Below are 17112 nucleotides of genomic sequence, written 5' to 3' on the forward strand. Positions count from 1 at the left end.
CCGGAACAAGTTCTTTATCCTCATATCCTGTGAATCTCATTTTCCTCATCTGTAAAATGAGGACAAAGTTGTCAAGAGGTCTAGAAAAAATTTAAATATAATGCATGGCATTTGGTAAGAATTCAATAACGGCATTGGTTACTGTTGTAATAAAAAAAAATTCCCCTAGACAAAGAGAGTACTTCATCTGCTTCTATGGAAGGATACTTTCATCTATAAACAAATCTGGCAGGCCTCTTTATTTTTAAAACCTTAATTCCCCACCATTTCTCCTCCTCTTTTTTAATCATCCCTCTCAGTCCTTATTTCTGAAGAGATAGATTTGAATACTGTTGAAGAATATTTCTTTTGGCTTTCACACTGTTCAACTAAATAAGCATGTTTAAATAACAATACTGAAATCATTTCATGAACTATGACTAATGACTTATAAAACCACTCCCATATAATTTATAGTACCTATGTAAATTACTTTGCCTGATTTAGAACTTAATTTTTTTTTTTTTTTTTTTTGCCAGTTCTGGGCCTTGGACTCAGGGCCTGAGCACTGTCCCTGGCTTCTTTTTTGCTCAAGGCTAACACTTTGCCACTTGAGCCACAGCGCCACTTCTGGCCATTTTCTGTATATGTGGTGCTGGGGAATCGAATCCAGGGCTTCAAGTATACGAGGCAAGCGCTCTTGCCACTAGGCCATATCCCCAGCCCTAGAACTTAAAATTTAAAGTAATAAATAATCATAACATTACACAGATTATATCTCAGAGGTCTCTAAGTAAACATCAGCAGTTACTCCTTAAATATTCTCTACTATGATGCCATCCTTAGCCAGAAATTACACTTTTTGCACTTTAACCAGTACAAGATGACCATGAATCATGATCAAGAACCAAAGTCCTTCTTTCAGCATATGGGCATCTTCAAAAGCCAAAGGTCTAAGTGATATTAACAGTGATTGAGTTAACAAGTTCTTTGCTTTCTTTTGGTAACAGTCTGAGGTTACAGCAGAAAGTTGCTGCAATAGAATAAGAAGAATCTTTTTTTTTTTTTTTTTTTTTGCTGGTCCTGGGGCATGAACTCACAGCCTGAGTGCTGTCCCTGAGCCTCTTTGTGCTCAAGGCTAGTGCTCCACCACTTGAGCCACAGTGCCACTTCCAGCTTTTCCTGAATAGTTTATTGGAGATAAGAGCCTCACAGACTTTTCTGCCAAGACTGGCTTCAAACCATGATCCTCAGATCTTAGCCTCCTGAGTAGCTAGGATCACAGGCATGCGCCACTGGTCCCAGCTAGGAAGATTCCTGATATAACAGAAGAAAAAAAACAAAACAACAAGAAACAAAGCAGAATCCCTACAAAGGAACTGGGAATCCTTATGTAAAGATGGCCTTATACAGTAATAATAATTGTGAATGTTTAATGATGGCTTAATAAATTATTAAGAAACATTCAAATTACTTTCGGATTATTTAGGCTAATAAGGTAAGAAGTGCCTTGATTTGCTCCCTCTCTCTCATATAGTTCTAGTAAAAATATAGTTCCAGGATAAATTTCATGCATCAAAAAATTCTTGTATCCTGATGAAGCTGATGAGTTCTGCAACCTAGCTGCACTTCATGACACCATACCTTCATCACCAAATGTTTCCTTCTCTGTAGTCAAGGCACATGAATAAACCCCAGGAAAGACACTGTCGCCCAGGACAGTAGTGTGATTATATATTTATAGTTTCCCAACACTGTCCTAGGAAATTGCTTCTTAAAGCAATCATCAGTCACTTTTTCTTTTAAGCTCAAATACTCTAAGATGGATTATGCTAACAAAAGCATTTTAAAAAGTCCACTATGACAAACTTTAAATCTTGACTTGAAGTGATAATATAGATGAAAGCTCCCTGGATCATTTGCAAAATTTTAAATTCTGAACAGACCCGATTAAAATGTTTGAGTGTAAGGTTTTTAAAACAGCATCTATATAAAATGTAATTCTTACCACTGATCCAAAATATAATTTCTAATTTTCAAGTAGCGTTCTGGTGTTTTAGCTTGACGCCCCTCAAAAAACTCAGGAATCGCTTGTTTTTCTTCTTCTTGAATGACATTTCTATCTATTTCTACTTCTTGCTCTGGTGGCTTAAGCTCTTCTTCCTCATGGTTTCCCTCCATCATTTGGCAAGGAGAATGAAAAGGAATTTCATTATCACTCACATCTTTCTGCCTTTCAAAAGGCTCTACAGAAAGCCACTGCCTGGCATCATTTAACATTCCATTTTCACCTTGCCCATCAAAGCTTTTAATCTGTTTATATTTCTCATCAATTAATTCAATTGAGCTTTTGTCAATGTTGCTCTGTTTTCCAGTCTGTAATGTAATTGCTGAGCCTGAAAACGGTTCCATTTCATCTTGCTTTATACTCTGAAGATATTCCTTGGAAGATTTAGAAAAGGGACCAGACTCTGTGTCTATGAATTCTCCACGACTGGTTTCATTCGTCTTACTATCAGCAATGTCTAATGAGAGACCACTGCTAGAACTTTGTTGTGGTGGTAGGGATGTCAATTCATCCACCTCATCTGTGATATCTACTTCTTCATCATCAGATAATGTTTCAATTTTTACAGCATTCAAGTTGGGGTCAGCACGCCCCCTTAGAGATGACTGTGTCCATGCCTTTGCCCCTTCATCTTCATTTTTAACTTCTAAATCAATGCCGCTCTTCTGAGTTGACAATTCTGTCTCCAGACCCAGTTTCACCTTAAGAATCAGAATAAAATCCCCATAATATTAAGACTTTGAAATTTAATGACCTGGTACACAAACATATTATTAGATATAAGACTTATATTAAACTGAGTACATGCTAATGGTACATCACACTTAATCTGACAAATATTTTCATTAATTTTAGAAGTATCTTTTAAATTCAGAAATAAAGCACATTTTTCAGGTTCACTGAGTGCAGTTTCAGTATAATAGTTTATATTTTAAGCCATAAAATCACCTTCAATATGTCCTACTATAGAAATATTTATCTTCTTATAGATAGAAATACCACTTTTCTACAGAAAAATATGAGAGACTTTGAGTAAGTATGACCTTTCCCCCTTGGTTTGTGAATGGGTTGGTGGGGGTTGAAACCAAGGGCTCATTATGTTAGATCTGTGCTCTATTATTGAGTTACATCCTTGCCCTTGAATGTTAACTTGAAATGAAAAATTTTGAGGTTGGAGGTGAGGCTCAGTTGGTAGAGTGCCACCAACCAATGAGCAAAACTATCAGGTGCCAAGTTTAATCCCACTCTTGCATCAAAAAAAAAAAAAAGAATCTACAATAAAGTTTTTGATAAGCCTGGTAAATGATACCAAGGGATATGGCATTTTTCAATAAGAAATTATAGATACTTTACTAAATCAAGTTCTGAGATCCTGTATTTGAAGTTAACTGGCCTACTATGTAGAGAATAAAAAGCAGAAAGTTAGCACATACAACTTAAACTAGGCTTTAACAACCTTCCTATTTATATGCAGTCTGCTGTTTACAAACTTAAAAATTTCAGATAAATTTTGCATTAGGTTTATAACTGTCTGTTATAATACTGAAGTACATCCTCTACCCCTACTCTTTGAGTACAACTGAGGACCATGTGGGTAAAAATAACTAAGTTAAGCATTTATTCTTTATTTAGTATCTCAACCTTGTTTAGCTACTTTGAAATTGCTTTTGGTAGTTGGAAATTGAGGTATATAATAAATCTATTCCAACACTTACCACTTATTCCTAGCTAACATTATGCCAGATCTGTCTTGTATGCAAAGTACAATACATTTACTTTAAAACACATTTCACTTAAGGTATTTCAAGTTTTACATAACTGTTCCTAGAACTCAAATACAATATGTCAAAAAAATCCATATACCAGCCAGGCACTAGTGGCTCATGCCTATAATCCTAGCTATTCAGGAGGCTAAGTTCTGAGGATCACAGTTCAAAGCCAGCATGAGCAGAAAAGTCCCCGTGAGACTCTTATCTCCAATTAACCACTCAAAAATCAGAAGTGGAGCTGTGGCTCAAAGTGGTAGAGCACTATCCTTGAGTTCAAGCCCCCAAAAAAACAAACAACCCCCCCCCCCAAAAAAAAATCCATATACCAAAAATCACACAGCTGAATATACCACAAATTACTTCAAAATTAAGGAATTAGAGCATAAGTATATCTTCCTAATCAATATAATTAGTTTTCAAATTTTCAAAAACAATTGAAAAACATCATTAAATAAACTCCATAGTCATATTAGCATTTATATTCTCTAAGCTCTAAAAAATTTATTCTGAAGTTTCAATAATACATACACTTAACACATTTTCCTGAGGAAACAGGAAGATAAGTTTCTCTTTGGAAGATTATTTGCTTTATAGGATGCTGTTGACCACTTATTTGTTTGGCTGGTAAAATTTTAACAATAGGATTTAAATGCTTACATTCATTAAATAGATACTTCTGCTCATCAGTCTATCTTAAGTATTATTATTGTGATTAACTATATTACTTATATCCTTCTTACCTTATTTTTAAAGTACTGTCTGGCATAACTCTTTACTTGTAAAACAGTACGGCTTCCAATTAGCTTCGCAATTTTGGTCCACCTTCGGCCAAATTTAGCCTGTAATATCAAAATGGAAAAATATTGCTTTCGATTAGCTTAATTATATTTCAAGCAACTGCCACATTTCAACAAACAACAAATGAAAACTTTATCTTATCTATTTTCTGAACAAAAACTGAAACACCATCTATAGACTCAGTTTTTAAAATCAAGGCTCACTTTCCCCATTGAACTTGAATTCCAAAATTGAACAAAGTGACTCACAATGTTTTACAGCTATCTAAAAGAAGATACATCACATATACTACCTCTGTATGAATTCATACTAAACATCATAAAGTTCCAAATCTAAGATATCTTTTTAAAAGAAACAAGTACCTAAAAGAGAAATAGATTACATTTTTCACTTGTAGGATCAACTGAATATGATGTGTACTAAATGCAATTGTTTTACTCAAATTCTATTCACATTTCAACATTTTCCACAGAATGTCTACAGCAAATACTCTTTTTTTTTTTTTTTTTTTTTTTTGGCCAGTCCTGGGCCTTGGACTCAGGGCCTGAGCACTGTCCCTGGCTTCTTCCCGCTCAAGGCTAGCACTCTGCCACTTGAGCCACAGCGCCGCTTCTGGCCGTTTTCTGTATATGTGGTGCTGGGGAATCGAACCTAGGGCCTCGTGTATCCGAGGCAGGCACTCTTGCCACTAGGCTATATCCCCAGCCCCTACAGCAAATACTCTTATTTACACTAATACTGCAGTGACTCACAGTTGGAGCAGAATTGTTATTAATATCTTCCTTTCATGTACCTCCTGACACCTGAAACCGCGATGGGAAGAACAGAGAACATGGCAGGGCTCCCTTATGGTTCTCAACTATAAAAATCACCTTTACAATTTCAGAGATGACTAACTTACTAAAGAATTAATTCCCTTTCTATGAGGTAAAAGTAAGTAAATAACAGCATGGAACACTGAGAAACGAGAGTAACTGGGTAAATGTCACCACATGGGATGATAAGGGCTTAGACAGAAAGAAAACGGGAGGGACAGAATAAAGAAAACCTTCCAAAATGCTTAACAGAGTAAAAAGATGGGGCTGGGAATATGGCCTAGTGGCAAGAGTGCTTGCCTCGTATACATGAAGCCCTAGGTTCGATTCCTCAGCACCACATATATACAAAAAGGCCAGAAGTGCCACTGTGGCTCAAGTGATAGAGTGCTAGCCTTGAGCAAAAAGGAAGCCAGGCACAGTGCTCAGGCCCTGAGTTCAAGGCCCAGGACTGGCAAAAAAAAAAAAAGAATATTGAATATTGAGTAAAAAGATGGTCTTGTGCCAAACAAAAAGAAGGAATTCCCTTCAGAGAGATTGTCTTTAAGCACACTTTATCAATGGGCTAAGGTAGAAGGACATATTACCAGTAATTCAGTGGGTTTTGTGTGTATAAAGAAACATTTTAAGCTTAAAATATCTTACTGTACATACGTTTCTACTTATCTCTATATAAATAAACTACCAATTGTTTATATATGGACAAAGTATTTCTGGAAGAATACAGGAAGAAGAGAGGACACTGTTTAGGGAGACTTAACATCTCGTAACTTTAGGTAGTCAGCTGAACTTTCAACATGTAAATTAAGTCCGTACAACTACCACCAATATCAACAACAACCAAAAAAGAAACCCTAAGTTCACAAGTCATTTTCATCAAGAACATACATATACCTAATGTCAAAACAGAGACTAGAGATCTCATGCAAAATTGTCAGAAACCTTAAATAAACGACTGGTTAGACTACAGTGCAATATATTAAAATGCTGATATAAAAACTGCCAAGAGTACAGAAAAATTATCTTGAACAGATTAAAAACTTGAAAAGACTCTTTCTATGAATATCATAGAGTATACATATCAGTCTTTAAAATGCATTTTATTTCTCATTCATAAAAATGCTGATATTTTGATTTGCATTCCAAATCTTCTACAACTATAAGCTCTCTACAAAAATACATAAATATAATCTCAAAATTAGCATAATACTGAGTAATATATAGCTTAAAATATATAATGCACACTTGATAGTTTAAAGATATTAATAATAGGTAAAAAAATATGAAACAAGGCATGATGGCTAATAACACTTATTCCACCTATTCAGGGAGAAAAATTTAGCAAGATCTCATTTCAACTAATAGGTGGCGTAGTGGCACACACTTGTAATCCAGTTACATAAAAAAAAAAAAAAAAAGGTCAAGGTGCAGGAAGGCAAAAATGTGAGACCCTATCTCAAAAATAACTAAAGCATTATGGGCAGAGCTACTGTGTAGCAAGTGCAAAGCCCTCAGTTAAAATCTCAGTACTACCCAAAAGGGGGGGAACCCTGAATATTTTGCTAAGGATTTCTTCATAGTTAGGAGTATTTTCAGAATTAGAACACCAGGTTTTTCCCCATTATATAACCTGTGTACATTTAAACAGATCTCAGTGAAAAAGCTCAGTGAAACACTTATACTATAAAGAAACGTTTCTGGTCTTCAAACATATGCAGTGAAACACATGGAATATACTATGCCAAACAGTTGAGAAAAAAGAACTCAGCTGACCACTCAGTTTCAAATAGACGTTATTACTTGTTTTTGTTTTGAGAGGTAACAACTAAATATTTAGCCTTTAATTCAAATAGTTTTAATTCAGGTACTTTTATTTCAGGTGTCATATACAGAAACAGCCAATTTCTCAGATTTTTACCACTATCAAAAATGTATAATTATCAAATATTGATCCAATTTTAGTGTCTTAGAAATAGATTAAAAAGAATTTTCTTGTACTTACACTATAAATATGAAAAATGAAAGGTAAGATTAATGTTAATTAAAACCTTGGTCTCTACAAATAAATTTAATCTTATATCAATATTTGCTTCTAGAATCATTTTACTATAAATTTAAAGTTGCTCTATTTACCAGCCCTTGTTCAAACAGCTCTTTTTCTTCTATCGTCCACTTTACTGAGTAACTGGCTGGTTTTGTAGGAGAGTGTACCCTGAGGGAAAAAAGAGGAATTGCAAAAAAAAAATTCTGAAATGGAACATTCCATATTTATGCACCTAAAGGTTACAGATAGCCATGGGCTAAAATCAATACTTTCTTGACTCCATGAATTAAAAATAAATAAATAAAAAAGAAGGCTCAAGTCTCTACTCAGGGGAATAGATTCACCCTGCTACATAATTCTACTCAAGATGTTAGGAGTCCCTAAAATATACGATGTGAGGATAACACTAAAAACCACCAAAGGAAATCAAGGGGTAACAAGGACATGTAAGCTTAAAATTGTTACAGAAATAACTCTTAGGTTCATCTGTGTAACTTCAAATACTGAGCCAGAAAGAAGTCACAACTACGGCATTACACTTATTTCTTTTATAAGTTTTATAAGAAATGAACAACCACAACAGAAAAACATCACCATTAACCTTTCCATTCAATTTATTGTCTATTCAGCAAAATATAAATGCCAACAGCTGCTCAGCTTTCAAACTCCTGAGCATTTAGTAACAGGTAAGTCTATCCATAAACCTGCAAGCCTACAAATGATAATGACAAATTTAATTCAATTATAGTATAAGGATATTTTAAAAAGTTAATTTCTGTAGATAATTTTATGCACGTGTGTGTGCTGGTCATGGGACTTGAATTCATGACCTGGACTCTGTCCCTGAGTTTTTTTGCTTAAGATTAGCACTCTACCACTTGAGCCACAGCTTTACTTCTGGATTTTGGGTGGTTAATTGGAGATAAGAGTCTCACAGACTCTCCTGCCCAGGCTGGCTTTGCACTGTGATCCTCAGATCTCAGCCTCCTGAGTGGCCAGGATTACAGGCATGAGCCAACCAGCACCCGGCAACTTTTATGGATAATTTTTGAAAGCCACAAATCAAAATTAATTTTGTTGAAAATTTAAAATTAGGTGACAGAACAATAGGAATCAAGCCAATTCATATTACATAGGTGCTTCTTATAATGTTCCCACATGTTTTTTCTGTAGTATGAATTCCCTATAAAAGGTCATTCTGCATTCCAACTTCTATATAAAACACTTCATCTTTATATTTGTTTTACAATCAAGAGAACTTCTAGCCAACTATAATTTTTTTAAAAATTATCTTATAAATTCTAACTAAGCAGAAAGGTTTAAAAATATAAAACAAATACATACATGATTTTAGCTGTTTTCTGCAGACTGCACGACATGCAAAAAGAAAATAAGGAAGCTTGTGAAGTTTCTAAAAAGGCAACTCAGATTTTTAATAGTATTATAAATTTATTTTACCTGTTTGTGTATTTTTTATCATCTTCCTTTTGATCAAGCCAGAATTTTCCTGGATGTGATTTGTTCGATAAATAATATCTTTGTAATTATTAAAGAATATTTTTAAATTGTTATTAGTGATATTATCTTTATGTGATTTACAAAATGGGCATTCTCAGACTCATAAAAGTCACACTTACATTCTAGTAAAACTGCTGGTAGGTCAGTAAGACCTAGATAAAATTGTATAAAGATAAAAAAGATAAAATTGTATACATATCTCAGTATTGGTAATGGGTTAATGACACATGAAATCACAGATTACTATGCCTACACAGAAGAGGTGCCACAATAATGCCAGTTTCTCTTATCTTACTTATTGAAAGTAGCTAACAGAATATTGTCAACACTTAGAATTTTTCTCTTCTAACATACAAAAAATACAGAAGGTGAATCTGATTGGTTTTCTGAGGTATCTTGGACAGCTGTTTTCACATTTGTAAATTAACTGAAAACAATGTCAGGGTTTTTCATTACCCTAAAAAAATAATATTTATCTACCAAGAAATTTTCTCTCAAAGTTCTTCAAAGGAGCCAACTATATAATACTGTCATATTAGTCTGAGACATTATTCATTTAGCAAATATTTACTGACTGTATATTATGCATTACAAGTAACTATAAGTATTTACTGACTGTATATTATGCATTATAAGTAACTATGTATTGAGGATAAAATTATGAAAAAAATCATTCCAGCCTTCTATGCTTATATTAACTGCTTATATACCTCTTATGCTTATATGTAGTTAAATGTTTATATAACTCTTACTCTATTTTTCTTCCACATCTGGAATGGAACAAGTGGCTAATAGCCAGCCACATATGTGACTTCTGAGCATTTGAAAATTGGCTAGCATGAACTGAGATGCACTATATGAATATAAAAGACACTGGATTTCAAATACATAGTATGAAACAAAGATGGTAAAACATTCCACTAATAAGGTTATCATTTGGACTAATACTTTAAATAAGCATCTTAAAATTTTTTAAATATGTATAAGATATATAACTAAATTAATTTTGCTTATTTTAAGTAAAGCTACTAGGAAAATTTATATTACTCATGCTTCTCAATGAAAAGCAATAATCTATAGATTATAACTGCAATGTTTGGGGAAAGCTAGTGAACAAGAAAACATACAAGGGGCAACTTATGATAATTAAAGTTACAGATTCTAAAATTAACAGCAACAAACAGGAATAGGAAAAACAGAAATTCTGGCTTAGTGAGTCAAAATCTATGAAATGCAGACAGAAGAGTTAAAAATAAACCACTATTTATTAGAGCAAGAATCTAATATATTATCTTCATAAGCTACAAAAATCCAGTTGTTTTGTTCAGTCCTTTCATCATACTTGTAAGAAAACCAAGTCCAAAGAGGTTAATTACCAACTGTAAGCACACACAGATGAAAGAAATCCTAAGCAGCAGCAAATGGCTGGATCTCAGGGAAGTAGTCACAAATTTGGAAGAAAAATGTTCATACTGCTAAAGATGTTTTATATTTTTTTTTTACATTTCTTCCCACATAAAAGTTATAAATTATAAAAATTGAGAATTAGTTGGGAATTTTGCAAATGCAAATTCTGTGTCTTAGGACAAACTGACTGACTTATTTGAGTTTTAGTTTATATAACTTTAGAAATGAAAGTGTGCACTTAGGTTCTAACTTAAATAAAAATATAATTTCCCCGTAGTTTTCTTATATCATAACGAGTTGGCTGACAACAAAAACTGAAAATAAGATGATTCAGATCTTGGTAGTAAAGCAGAACTTGAAGAATACAATGGTGTTTTCTGAATCAGGAGGTAATATGATAATAGCAGTATGTGGCTGAATAAAACTTATCTAGTAATTATAGTGACCTATTCTGAAACTTTTGTACTCATTTTTTTTAAACCTTGAAATTTTTACTTTTTCATAATCATTAAAGGATACTCTTCTTCCAACAACATTTTCTCAATCACTGCTCTGTTCTCTTCACTGATGGTGGTATCCAGAGTCCAAGGCTATTTTTTTAAAAAGTTGTATTAATTTTGCTTTAAGTAAAAATACATGATACAGTAATAAATAGTAACAGTTTATACCTTTTATTATCACAATAACATTATGAGACAGGCATTAACATCTCATACACATATCCAGCTCCCTGCTAGTATTTCCAATGGAAGAGATCTGACTAAGAGGCATGTCTTCTGGATTCCAGGGCTCATGCTCCTACCCCTACAGGGTAACAATGGCTGATAACATGTACAAAGGAACATGATAGCAGACATTTTGCTAAACACTCAACCTAGTTCCAAAACTCAATACTTGTTTCCCTCAGCAACAATCTCTATGGATCATCATATTTTCAATTCTCAAGATTACTTATTTTCAGCTCAAAGGGCTTTCTTCAGGCTCTTGACTATTTTATCAACTACTAATTTAAAATTTCCACTTAGATATCTAGCTGGCTTCTCAACGTTAACATATTCAAGATAGAACTTATCATTAGGTCTCAACTGACTTCTTCCCCAGCTTTTCCAACTTAGCAAAATATACTAATAGTCACTAAGTGAATCTATAAAGATAGGAATTGTGTTTTTCCTTTACCCTAAATTCTGATATCCATTCTAACATAAAGCTCTTCTTCTAAAGTGTAATTCAAATCCATTTTATCTTTTCTGCTACTACTCAAGACAAAGCCATAACCAAGTCTAATAGTTTAGATCACTGTTAATGTTTCCTAACTGGTCCTCATAATTTGGTTTTTGCTTCTTTCCTATCTAATCTTCATTTAGCAATTAAAATAAATGAGCCTACATCTCTTTAAAATCTTTATGAAATGTATCAATGCTTTAGTACACTTACTAAAAAATTTAAACACTGGCATGATCTAAACCACAAGCTGGATATGATAAAGTTCTTTTCAGCTTTGTCACTGTCCTTTTCCACTACATTCTAGATACAGAATAGAGTTCTTTCGACCACAACTGTTCCATTTGCTGTTTATTCTGCTTAGAATTTCATTTCTCATCCCTTCACATATCTATCCATCCTTCCCATGACTTTCAACTTAAATACTTCCTCGACATCTTCTTCATTGATAACTTTATCTCAATTATCTCCCTCCACTCAGTATTTTGTCAATATTTTGCCTAATATTTAACAAATATTAAATTTGTTAATATTTAGCAAAAATACTTACAATAAGGCCATTCTCACTTCTCCATGAATCAAGATAGTGATCGGCTTGTAAAACTGATGCTGTATTGCCATCATTTCTGTAATAATTAAGAAAAGGAGTAAAAATTGTATTAGTAAATGGCTTTAACTTATATAGCAAAGGAACTAGCCAGTTGCTCATGTTAAGTAAATAGTGCCCTCAGCAGATCTAACACAACAGAAACACCCACTTTACCTTTAGCCTGTGAGGAAAAAAATAACCCTAATGAACCAACAATCCAGATTTGGGTACGTGTGTGTGCGTGCACATAAGTTCATTAAACTCTGCTATTAAATTCTTTAGTTATATCTAAGCCACAACATCTATAGTTTCCAATTCCACCTCAAAATGAAGGAAAAAATGAAATTAGAAGAATCAAAATAGTAAGTAATAAAGGAAGTCTTAATGCCATCTGATAAAATTTTTAAATTAATTTGGGTTATTTGGAGGACTCCTCCAAATCAGATCAGTCTTAGTTATTTATTTTTTTATTTTTTTTATTTTTGGCCAGTCCTGGGCCTTGGACTCAGGGCCTGAGCACTGTCCCTGGCTTCTTCCCGCTCAAGGCTAGCACTCTGCCACTTGAGCCACAGCACCGCTTCTGGCCATTTTCTGTATATGTGGTGCTGGGGAATCGAACCTAGGGCCTCGTGTATATGAGGCAGGCACTCTTGCCACTAGGCTATATCCCCAGCCCCAGATCAGTCTTAGTTATTTCTCTCATTTATTTCACTGAACTAATACACAACAATGTGCACTTCATATAAAAAAAGTTGAAGAGTTAAGTTTTGGGGGTCCCTATCTATGATATAATTTAGCATTTTGCTTTTATCTGTTTGAAACTACGGTTTCTGAGTCAAAGTACTGATTATTTTTCCCTCAGTCCTAAGAATTTTGGAGTTCTAAGACAGCAAAAACTTATCAACAAACGTATATACTTGTACCTTTAAATTGGTCCTATAATGGTTACAACAGTCTGTGGGGCTAACAGGTATTCTACCATGAACTGAAAGCAGTAGTTTCTTTCAACTGTTGATAGCAAACAAGTTTTAACCCATGTCAAGTCTGACCTGGAAAAGTTAAATACAGGTTCTAAGACATATTAACAGAAGGAAAGCATTACAGAAATAAGTAAGTCTTCCAAAAGTATAGGAGGTAGAGCGCTTTCTATATCATATTCATTGCAGAAATCTTTTCTCTACTATTCCTTAGTAAGGATTAGAAACATCCATACTCTGGTATATGGACACCATGCTGAATCTCTACAGGTACCAGAAGTTAACGGGTTTAAACCTAAATCACCTTTCCTCCCAAATCTAGTATTTTTCCACTGTTATGAAAGTTGTCTTAGCCAATGACACTTCTATTTCTCATTGCCCTTGCCAGAAATATAAGCCTCCTTCATAACCCAGTCTGTTGCCAGTACTACTGCTACTTTTTCCAACTTAGTCTCTATGGTATATCCACACTTAGCAATAAGGTCCCATAATTTCAGGTCTTACTGTTTTCCTGGGTAAGTGTAAGAGATAAAGACAAGCCATTCATCTTCCTTCATCTTTCTCCATTTACCTCCATCTGACACACAGTTTATTGTGTTTTTCTCAACAAGAATATTAGTTCTGTGAGAGCAATGACATGGCTTTTTATAACTGTTACAGGCTCAGGGCTTGGAATATAGAAGGTACTCAATCAACATTTATTAAATGAAAGAGTGAGCAAGGAAGCTGGGCATGGATCACACAGGTCTACTGTAGGTAAGGAATGAAGATTTTATGACAAAACTAGTTAGGATTGAAGGGAATAACATGATCATATTTGCATGTAGGAAAGACTCACCCTCAGGAAAGAATAAAAGGGGCCAAGGAGTAATAAAGAGTGATTAAAGTAAGAAAGGTGGCAGTAACTGATACCTAAAGAATAATCTTTGCCATTAGCTGCTTTAAAAAAAGAAGTGTAACCAAGAGGAGTGAATACATGTAAGAAAATAGTTAGAATGAGCAAGCCCCTAATTATTGATAAAATTCAGGAAATAGAAGGGAGAAAGTTAGGGAAAAGACTGCAATTCAGGCTTATACTCTGGATGACTGAATGGATGCTGGTGCTACTCACTAAACGAGGAACATCAGAGAGGTTGGTATGGTTGGGAATGTTTGTAAAGTGAGACACAGGTGCTTGTGAGATACCTAAGTGCAGATAGGTTCAAAGAGTTAGGCAAATGAGTCTAAAGCTTAGGACAAAGATTTTGTTGATAAGATTTTGGAAGTATCAAGTGTTAGGTTGAACTCAGGTAAGTGATATTTTTGTAGGTCAGAATGGAATACAACACTGGCAACACTACAGTGTTGGTAAAATTCATATAGAAACTAAAGGTTAAGAGATGGTTTTCTCCAGATTATTCCACATGTAAGTAGATCTAGGACAAAACCTCTTCAATTTCATAACTTAAATAAGAAAAGATGAGACAAAATGGTAGGAGGACAAGTTAAAATGCCATATTTTAACTTTGGTACCTTACACTTAGCAAGACCTTACAAGTTGTATGTTCTGAATTAATTCTCAAGAGTTCCTCAAATGCTAACACACCTCAAGGGACAAAAATTAAACTAAATCACTTGTTGGAGCTCCAACACTATGAGGCACCATTTGCCAGAATATAATGTTAATGATGCTACTTGAAATTGAATAAAACAATGCTCCTGACCTGCAGGAACCAATAGCCTTTGTAATTTTACTTTATGGCATCAACACTACCTAATGCTCAATAGGAAAAAAGAAAAAAATAGTCAGAAAAATCACAATAAACTTATGGAAGCAGCAGATATTCAATGCCATCAGATGACAGTTAAGTGTTTCTAAGACAAACACTACTTTAGAGACTAAAATGATGTGTTCTTGCCTATTTATCTCACTGACTTGTAAAAAGTAAATCAAGCATTTAAAATACTTAATTAAGATTCAAAAGCTAATTTTAAAATACAAACAGTATTGTTATTATTAAAGGTTCCATACTGATCTGCATAGCTTTGGAGGACTTTGTCTAAAGATTCAAATGACTACAAATTATCCCACACTTTTAGATAGAGTTTTTTTTAACAGTTCACTTGAGCCATCTCTCCAGTTGACTTTTTGCTGATTAATTGGAGATAGAGTCACAAGGCCTTTTCTGCACAGGCATCAAACAATGACCCTCCAGGTCATAGTTCCCTGAGTAGCTAGGAATACAGGGATGAGCCACCAGACAGGGAAAGAAGTCATCGTTACTCCTTAATGAGTAGATCTGATACTCTTCTCAATTCAGAGTCCTTGATATGGAGGTGAATTATATGAAGTTCCCAAGTTACGGGTAAAAAAATAATCTAATATTAGGAATTTCGTAAGGTTCAACTAAATGTTATTGATATTTATAAATAACTTAGCACAACACTTAGAACTTAGGTCTTCTGATTCCTATCCAGTCTAGACCTCTTCCAAAAGGAGACATTTCTTACTCAAGAAAGTCAGTCCAAGGCGGTCCTATTTAAAATAACACAGGCCCCGGAAGGGAGAGCAAATGCAGTGATTATATTCAATATACATTATGTAAAAACTGAGCTAGTAACTTGAGGGCAAGGATGGTGGTGATGAAAAGATGATGGAAGGGGTGACATTGGTTAAGAAGTATTGTCACCCATAACCTGACTTATGGAACGGAAATCTTTGTACAAATATGTAATAGTTTTATTTTTTTAATGGCTCGTCTTGCAGGAATAGGTATTCAATCTTTATTAAACTGTCTTACGTAATTTCACTTGAGGTTGACAACATCCTTGAGAGATTCCTATGCTGTTTCTGTTTACACCGGAGCGATTTGAGACTCAGACAGGTATTCCTGCCTGTCACCCAGTTAAGCAATAGGACCAGCCAAGTCAGAAGGGGAACCTGAAACTGTTCAACTCTGAAGCAAGACCCGTTTCACGTCTGTCACAAATAGAAAGAACGAATAAAATGACTCCCCCGAGATGGCAGGAGCTTGCAAGTGATGGCATAAGGGTCCCTGCACTCAGGTTCCGTCTACAAGGCGCCTGGTTCTAGCTACTGTCGGGTGGACTCTCAGGGGATATCGAGATGGAGTGAACCAAAGGAACCGAATTGTTGAAATAACCAGCACCCTCACTGCAGGCGGTAAAACGCGTAAAGCCTCCACCGAGAGCAGCCCAAGGCCAGGCTCGCAGAGCTCCGGGAAGCCGGCAGCCGGGATCCACGGGGCGACTTCCGGGCCCTGCCCCGGGCCCCGCTGACAGTCCCGGGAATACCTCCGACCTTTCTAAGATCCTTGCCTAACACTGGCGACTCTCCCAGCCCTTAGCGTCCCTCCTCGCCCCAGCCAGACCCGGCTACTACGTCTCACCCGGGGTGTCCGGCTGCCACCACGTCCCCTTCGATATCCACATCCGCCTCTTCTGCCGCCATGATGGCACCTGACCCCGCCCGATCTCCCGAGAGATCTCGCGAGAAATGTGGAGGCTGGGAGCAGGACCGGATGTGTCTCGGAACGAGAATTTGAGCTTCCTTGGGCTCCAAGCGGGGAGGCGGGACATCCACCGGAAAATTTCCCCCGGAGGCCAGTCTTGGTTATTTTGAATTTGTTGGCCTGTGAAAACTTAGGAAAGTGACCCTGCCTGGATTTCTTAAGTGTATGTTCTTGAACAAACACTTTTCTCTTGTGTAAAATGCAGATAAACAGCGAATGTCTCTAGATGAAAAAGTCATGCCAGATCTACTTTGCGAACTGTGCAGGTGGTCATGAGGGACCCTTGAAATTCAGGGCCTCTGCCTCTGTCTCTAACTCTGTATCTCAATGTCTTTCAACAGTCTTTAACATTGATGTGAGTGTGGAAGGACTTTCATTTCAACATTCCACAGACATATCGAATTTAATTTGTGTA

General features: G+C 35.4%; 1 protein-coding gene across 5 annotated transcripts in view; it reads right to left on the reverse strand.

Annotated features, from left to right (window-relative positions):
* Nucleotides 1-16649, reverse strand: part of Mysm1 (Myb like, SWIRM and MPN domains 1) — a 37986-nt gene extending 21337 nt beyond the window's left edge. For 2 of the 5 annotated variants that reach the window (XM_048351423.1, XM_048351422.1), the window contains exons 1-8: nucleotides 16575-16649; nucleotides 12170-12245; nucleotides 10918-10988; nucleotides 8932-9009; nucleotides 8818-8841; nucleotides 7563-7641; nucleotides 4557-4655; nucleotides 1988-2748 (exon numbers count right to left, since the gene is read on the reverse strand). In XM_048351423.1, coding sequence (XP_048207380.1) covers nucleotides 1988-2748; nucleotides 4557-4655; nucleotides 7563-7641; nucleotides 8818-8841; nucleotides 8932-9009; nucleotides 10918-10988; nucleotides 12170-12245; nucleotides 16575-16636 — 1250 coding nt within the window. In that variant the 5' untranslated portion in view covers nucleotides 16637-16649. Of the gene's footprint in view, nucleotides 1-1987; nucleotides 2749-4556; nucleotides 4656-7562; nucleotides 7642-8817; nucleotides 8842-8931; nucleotides 9010-10917; nucleotides 10989-12169; nucleotides 12246-13131; nucleotides 13258-16574 lie in introns of all 5 variants that reach the window. The other 3 variants (XM_048351425.1, XM_048351424.1, XM_048351426.1) reach the window with 3 other exon arrangements.
* Nucleotides 16650-17112: the final 463 nt, after the last annotated feature.

Source organism: Perognathus longimembris, chromosome 7 (genome assembly GCF_023159225.1).
Source record: "Perognathus longimembris pacificus isolate PPM17 chromosome 7, ASM2315922v1, whole genome shotgun sequence".
Taxonomy (NCBI): Eukaryota; Metazoa; Chordata; class Mammalia; order Rodentia; family Heteromyidae; genus Perognathus; species Perognathus longimembris.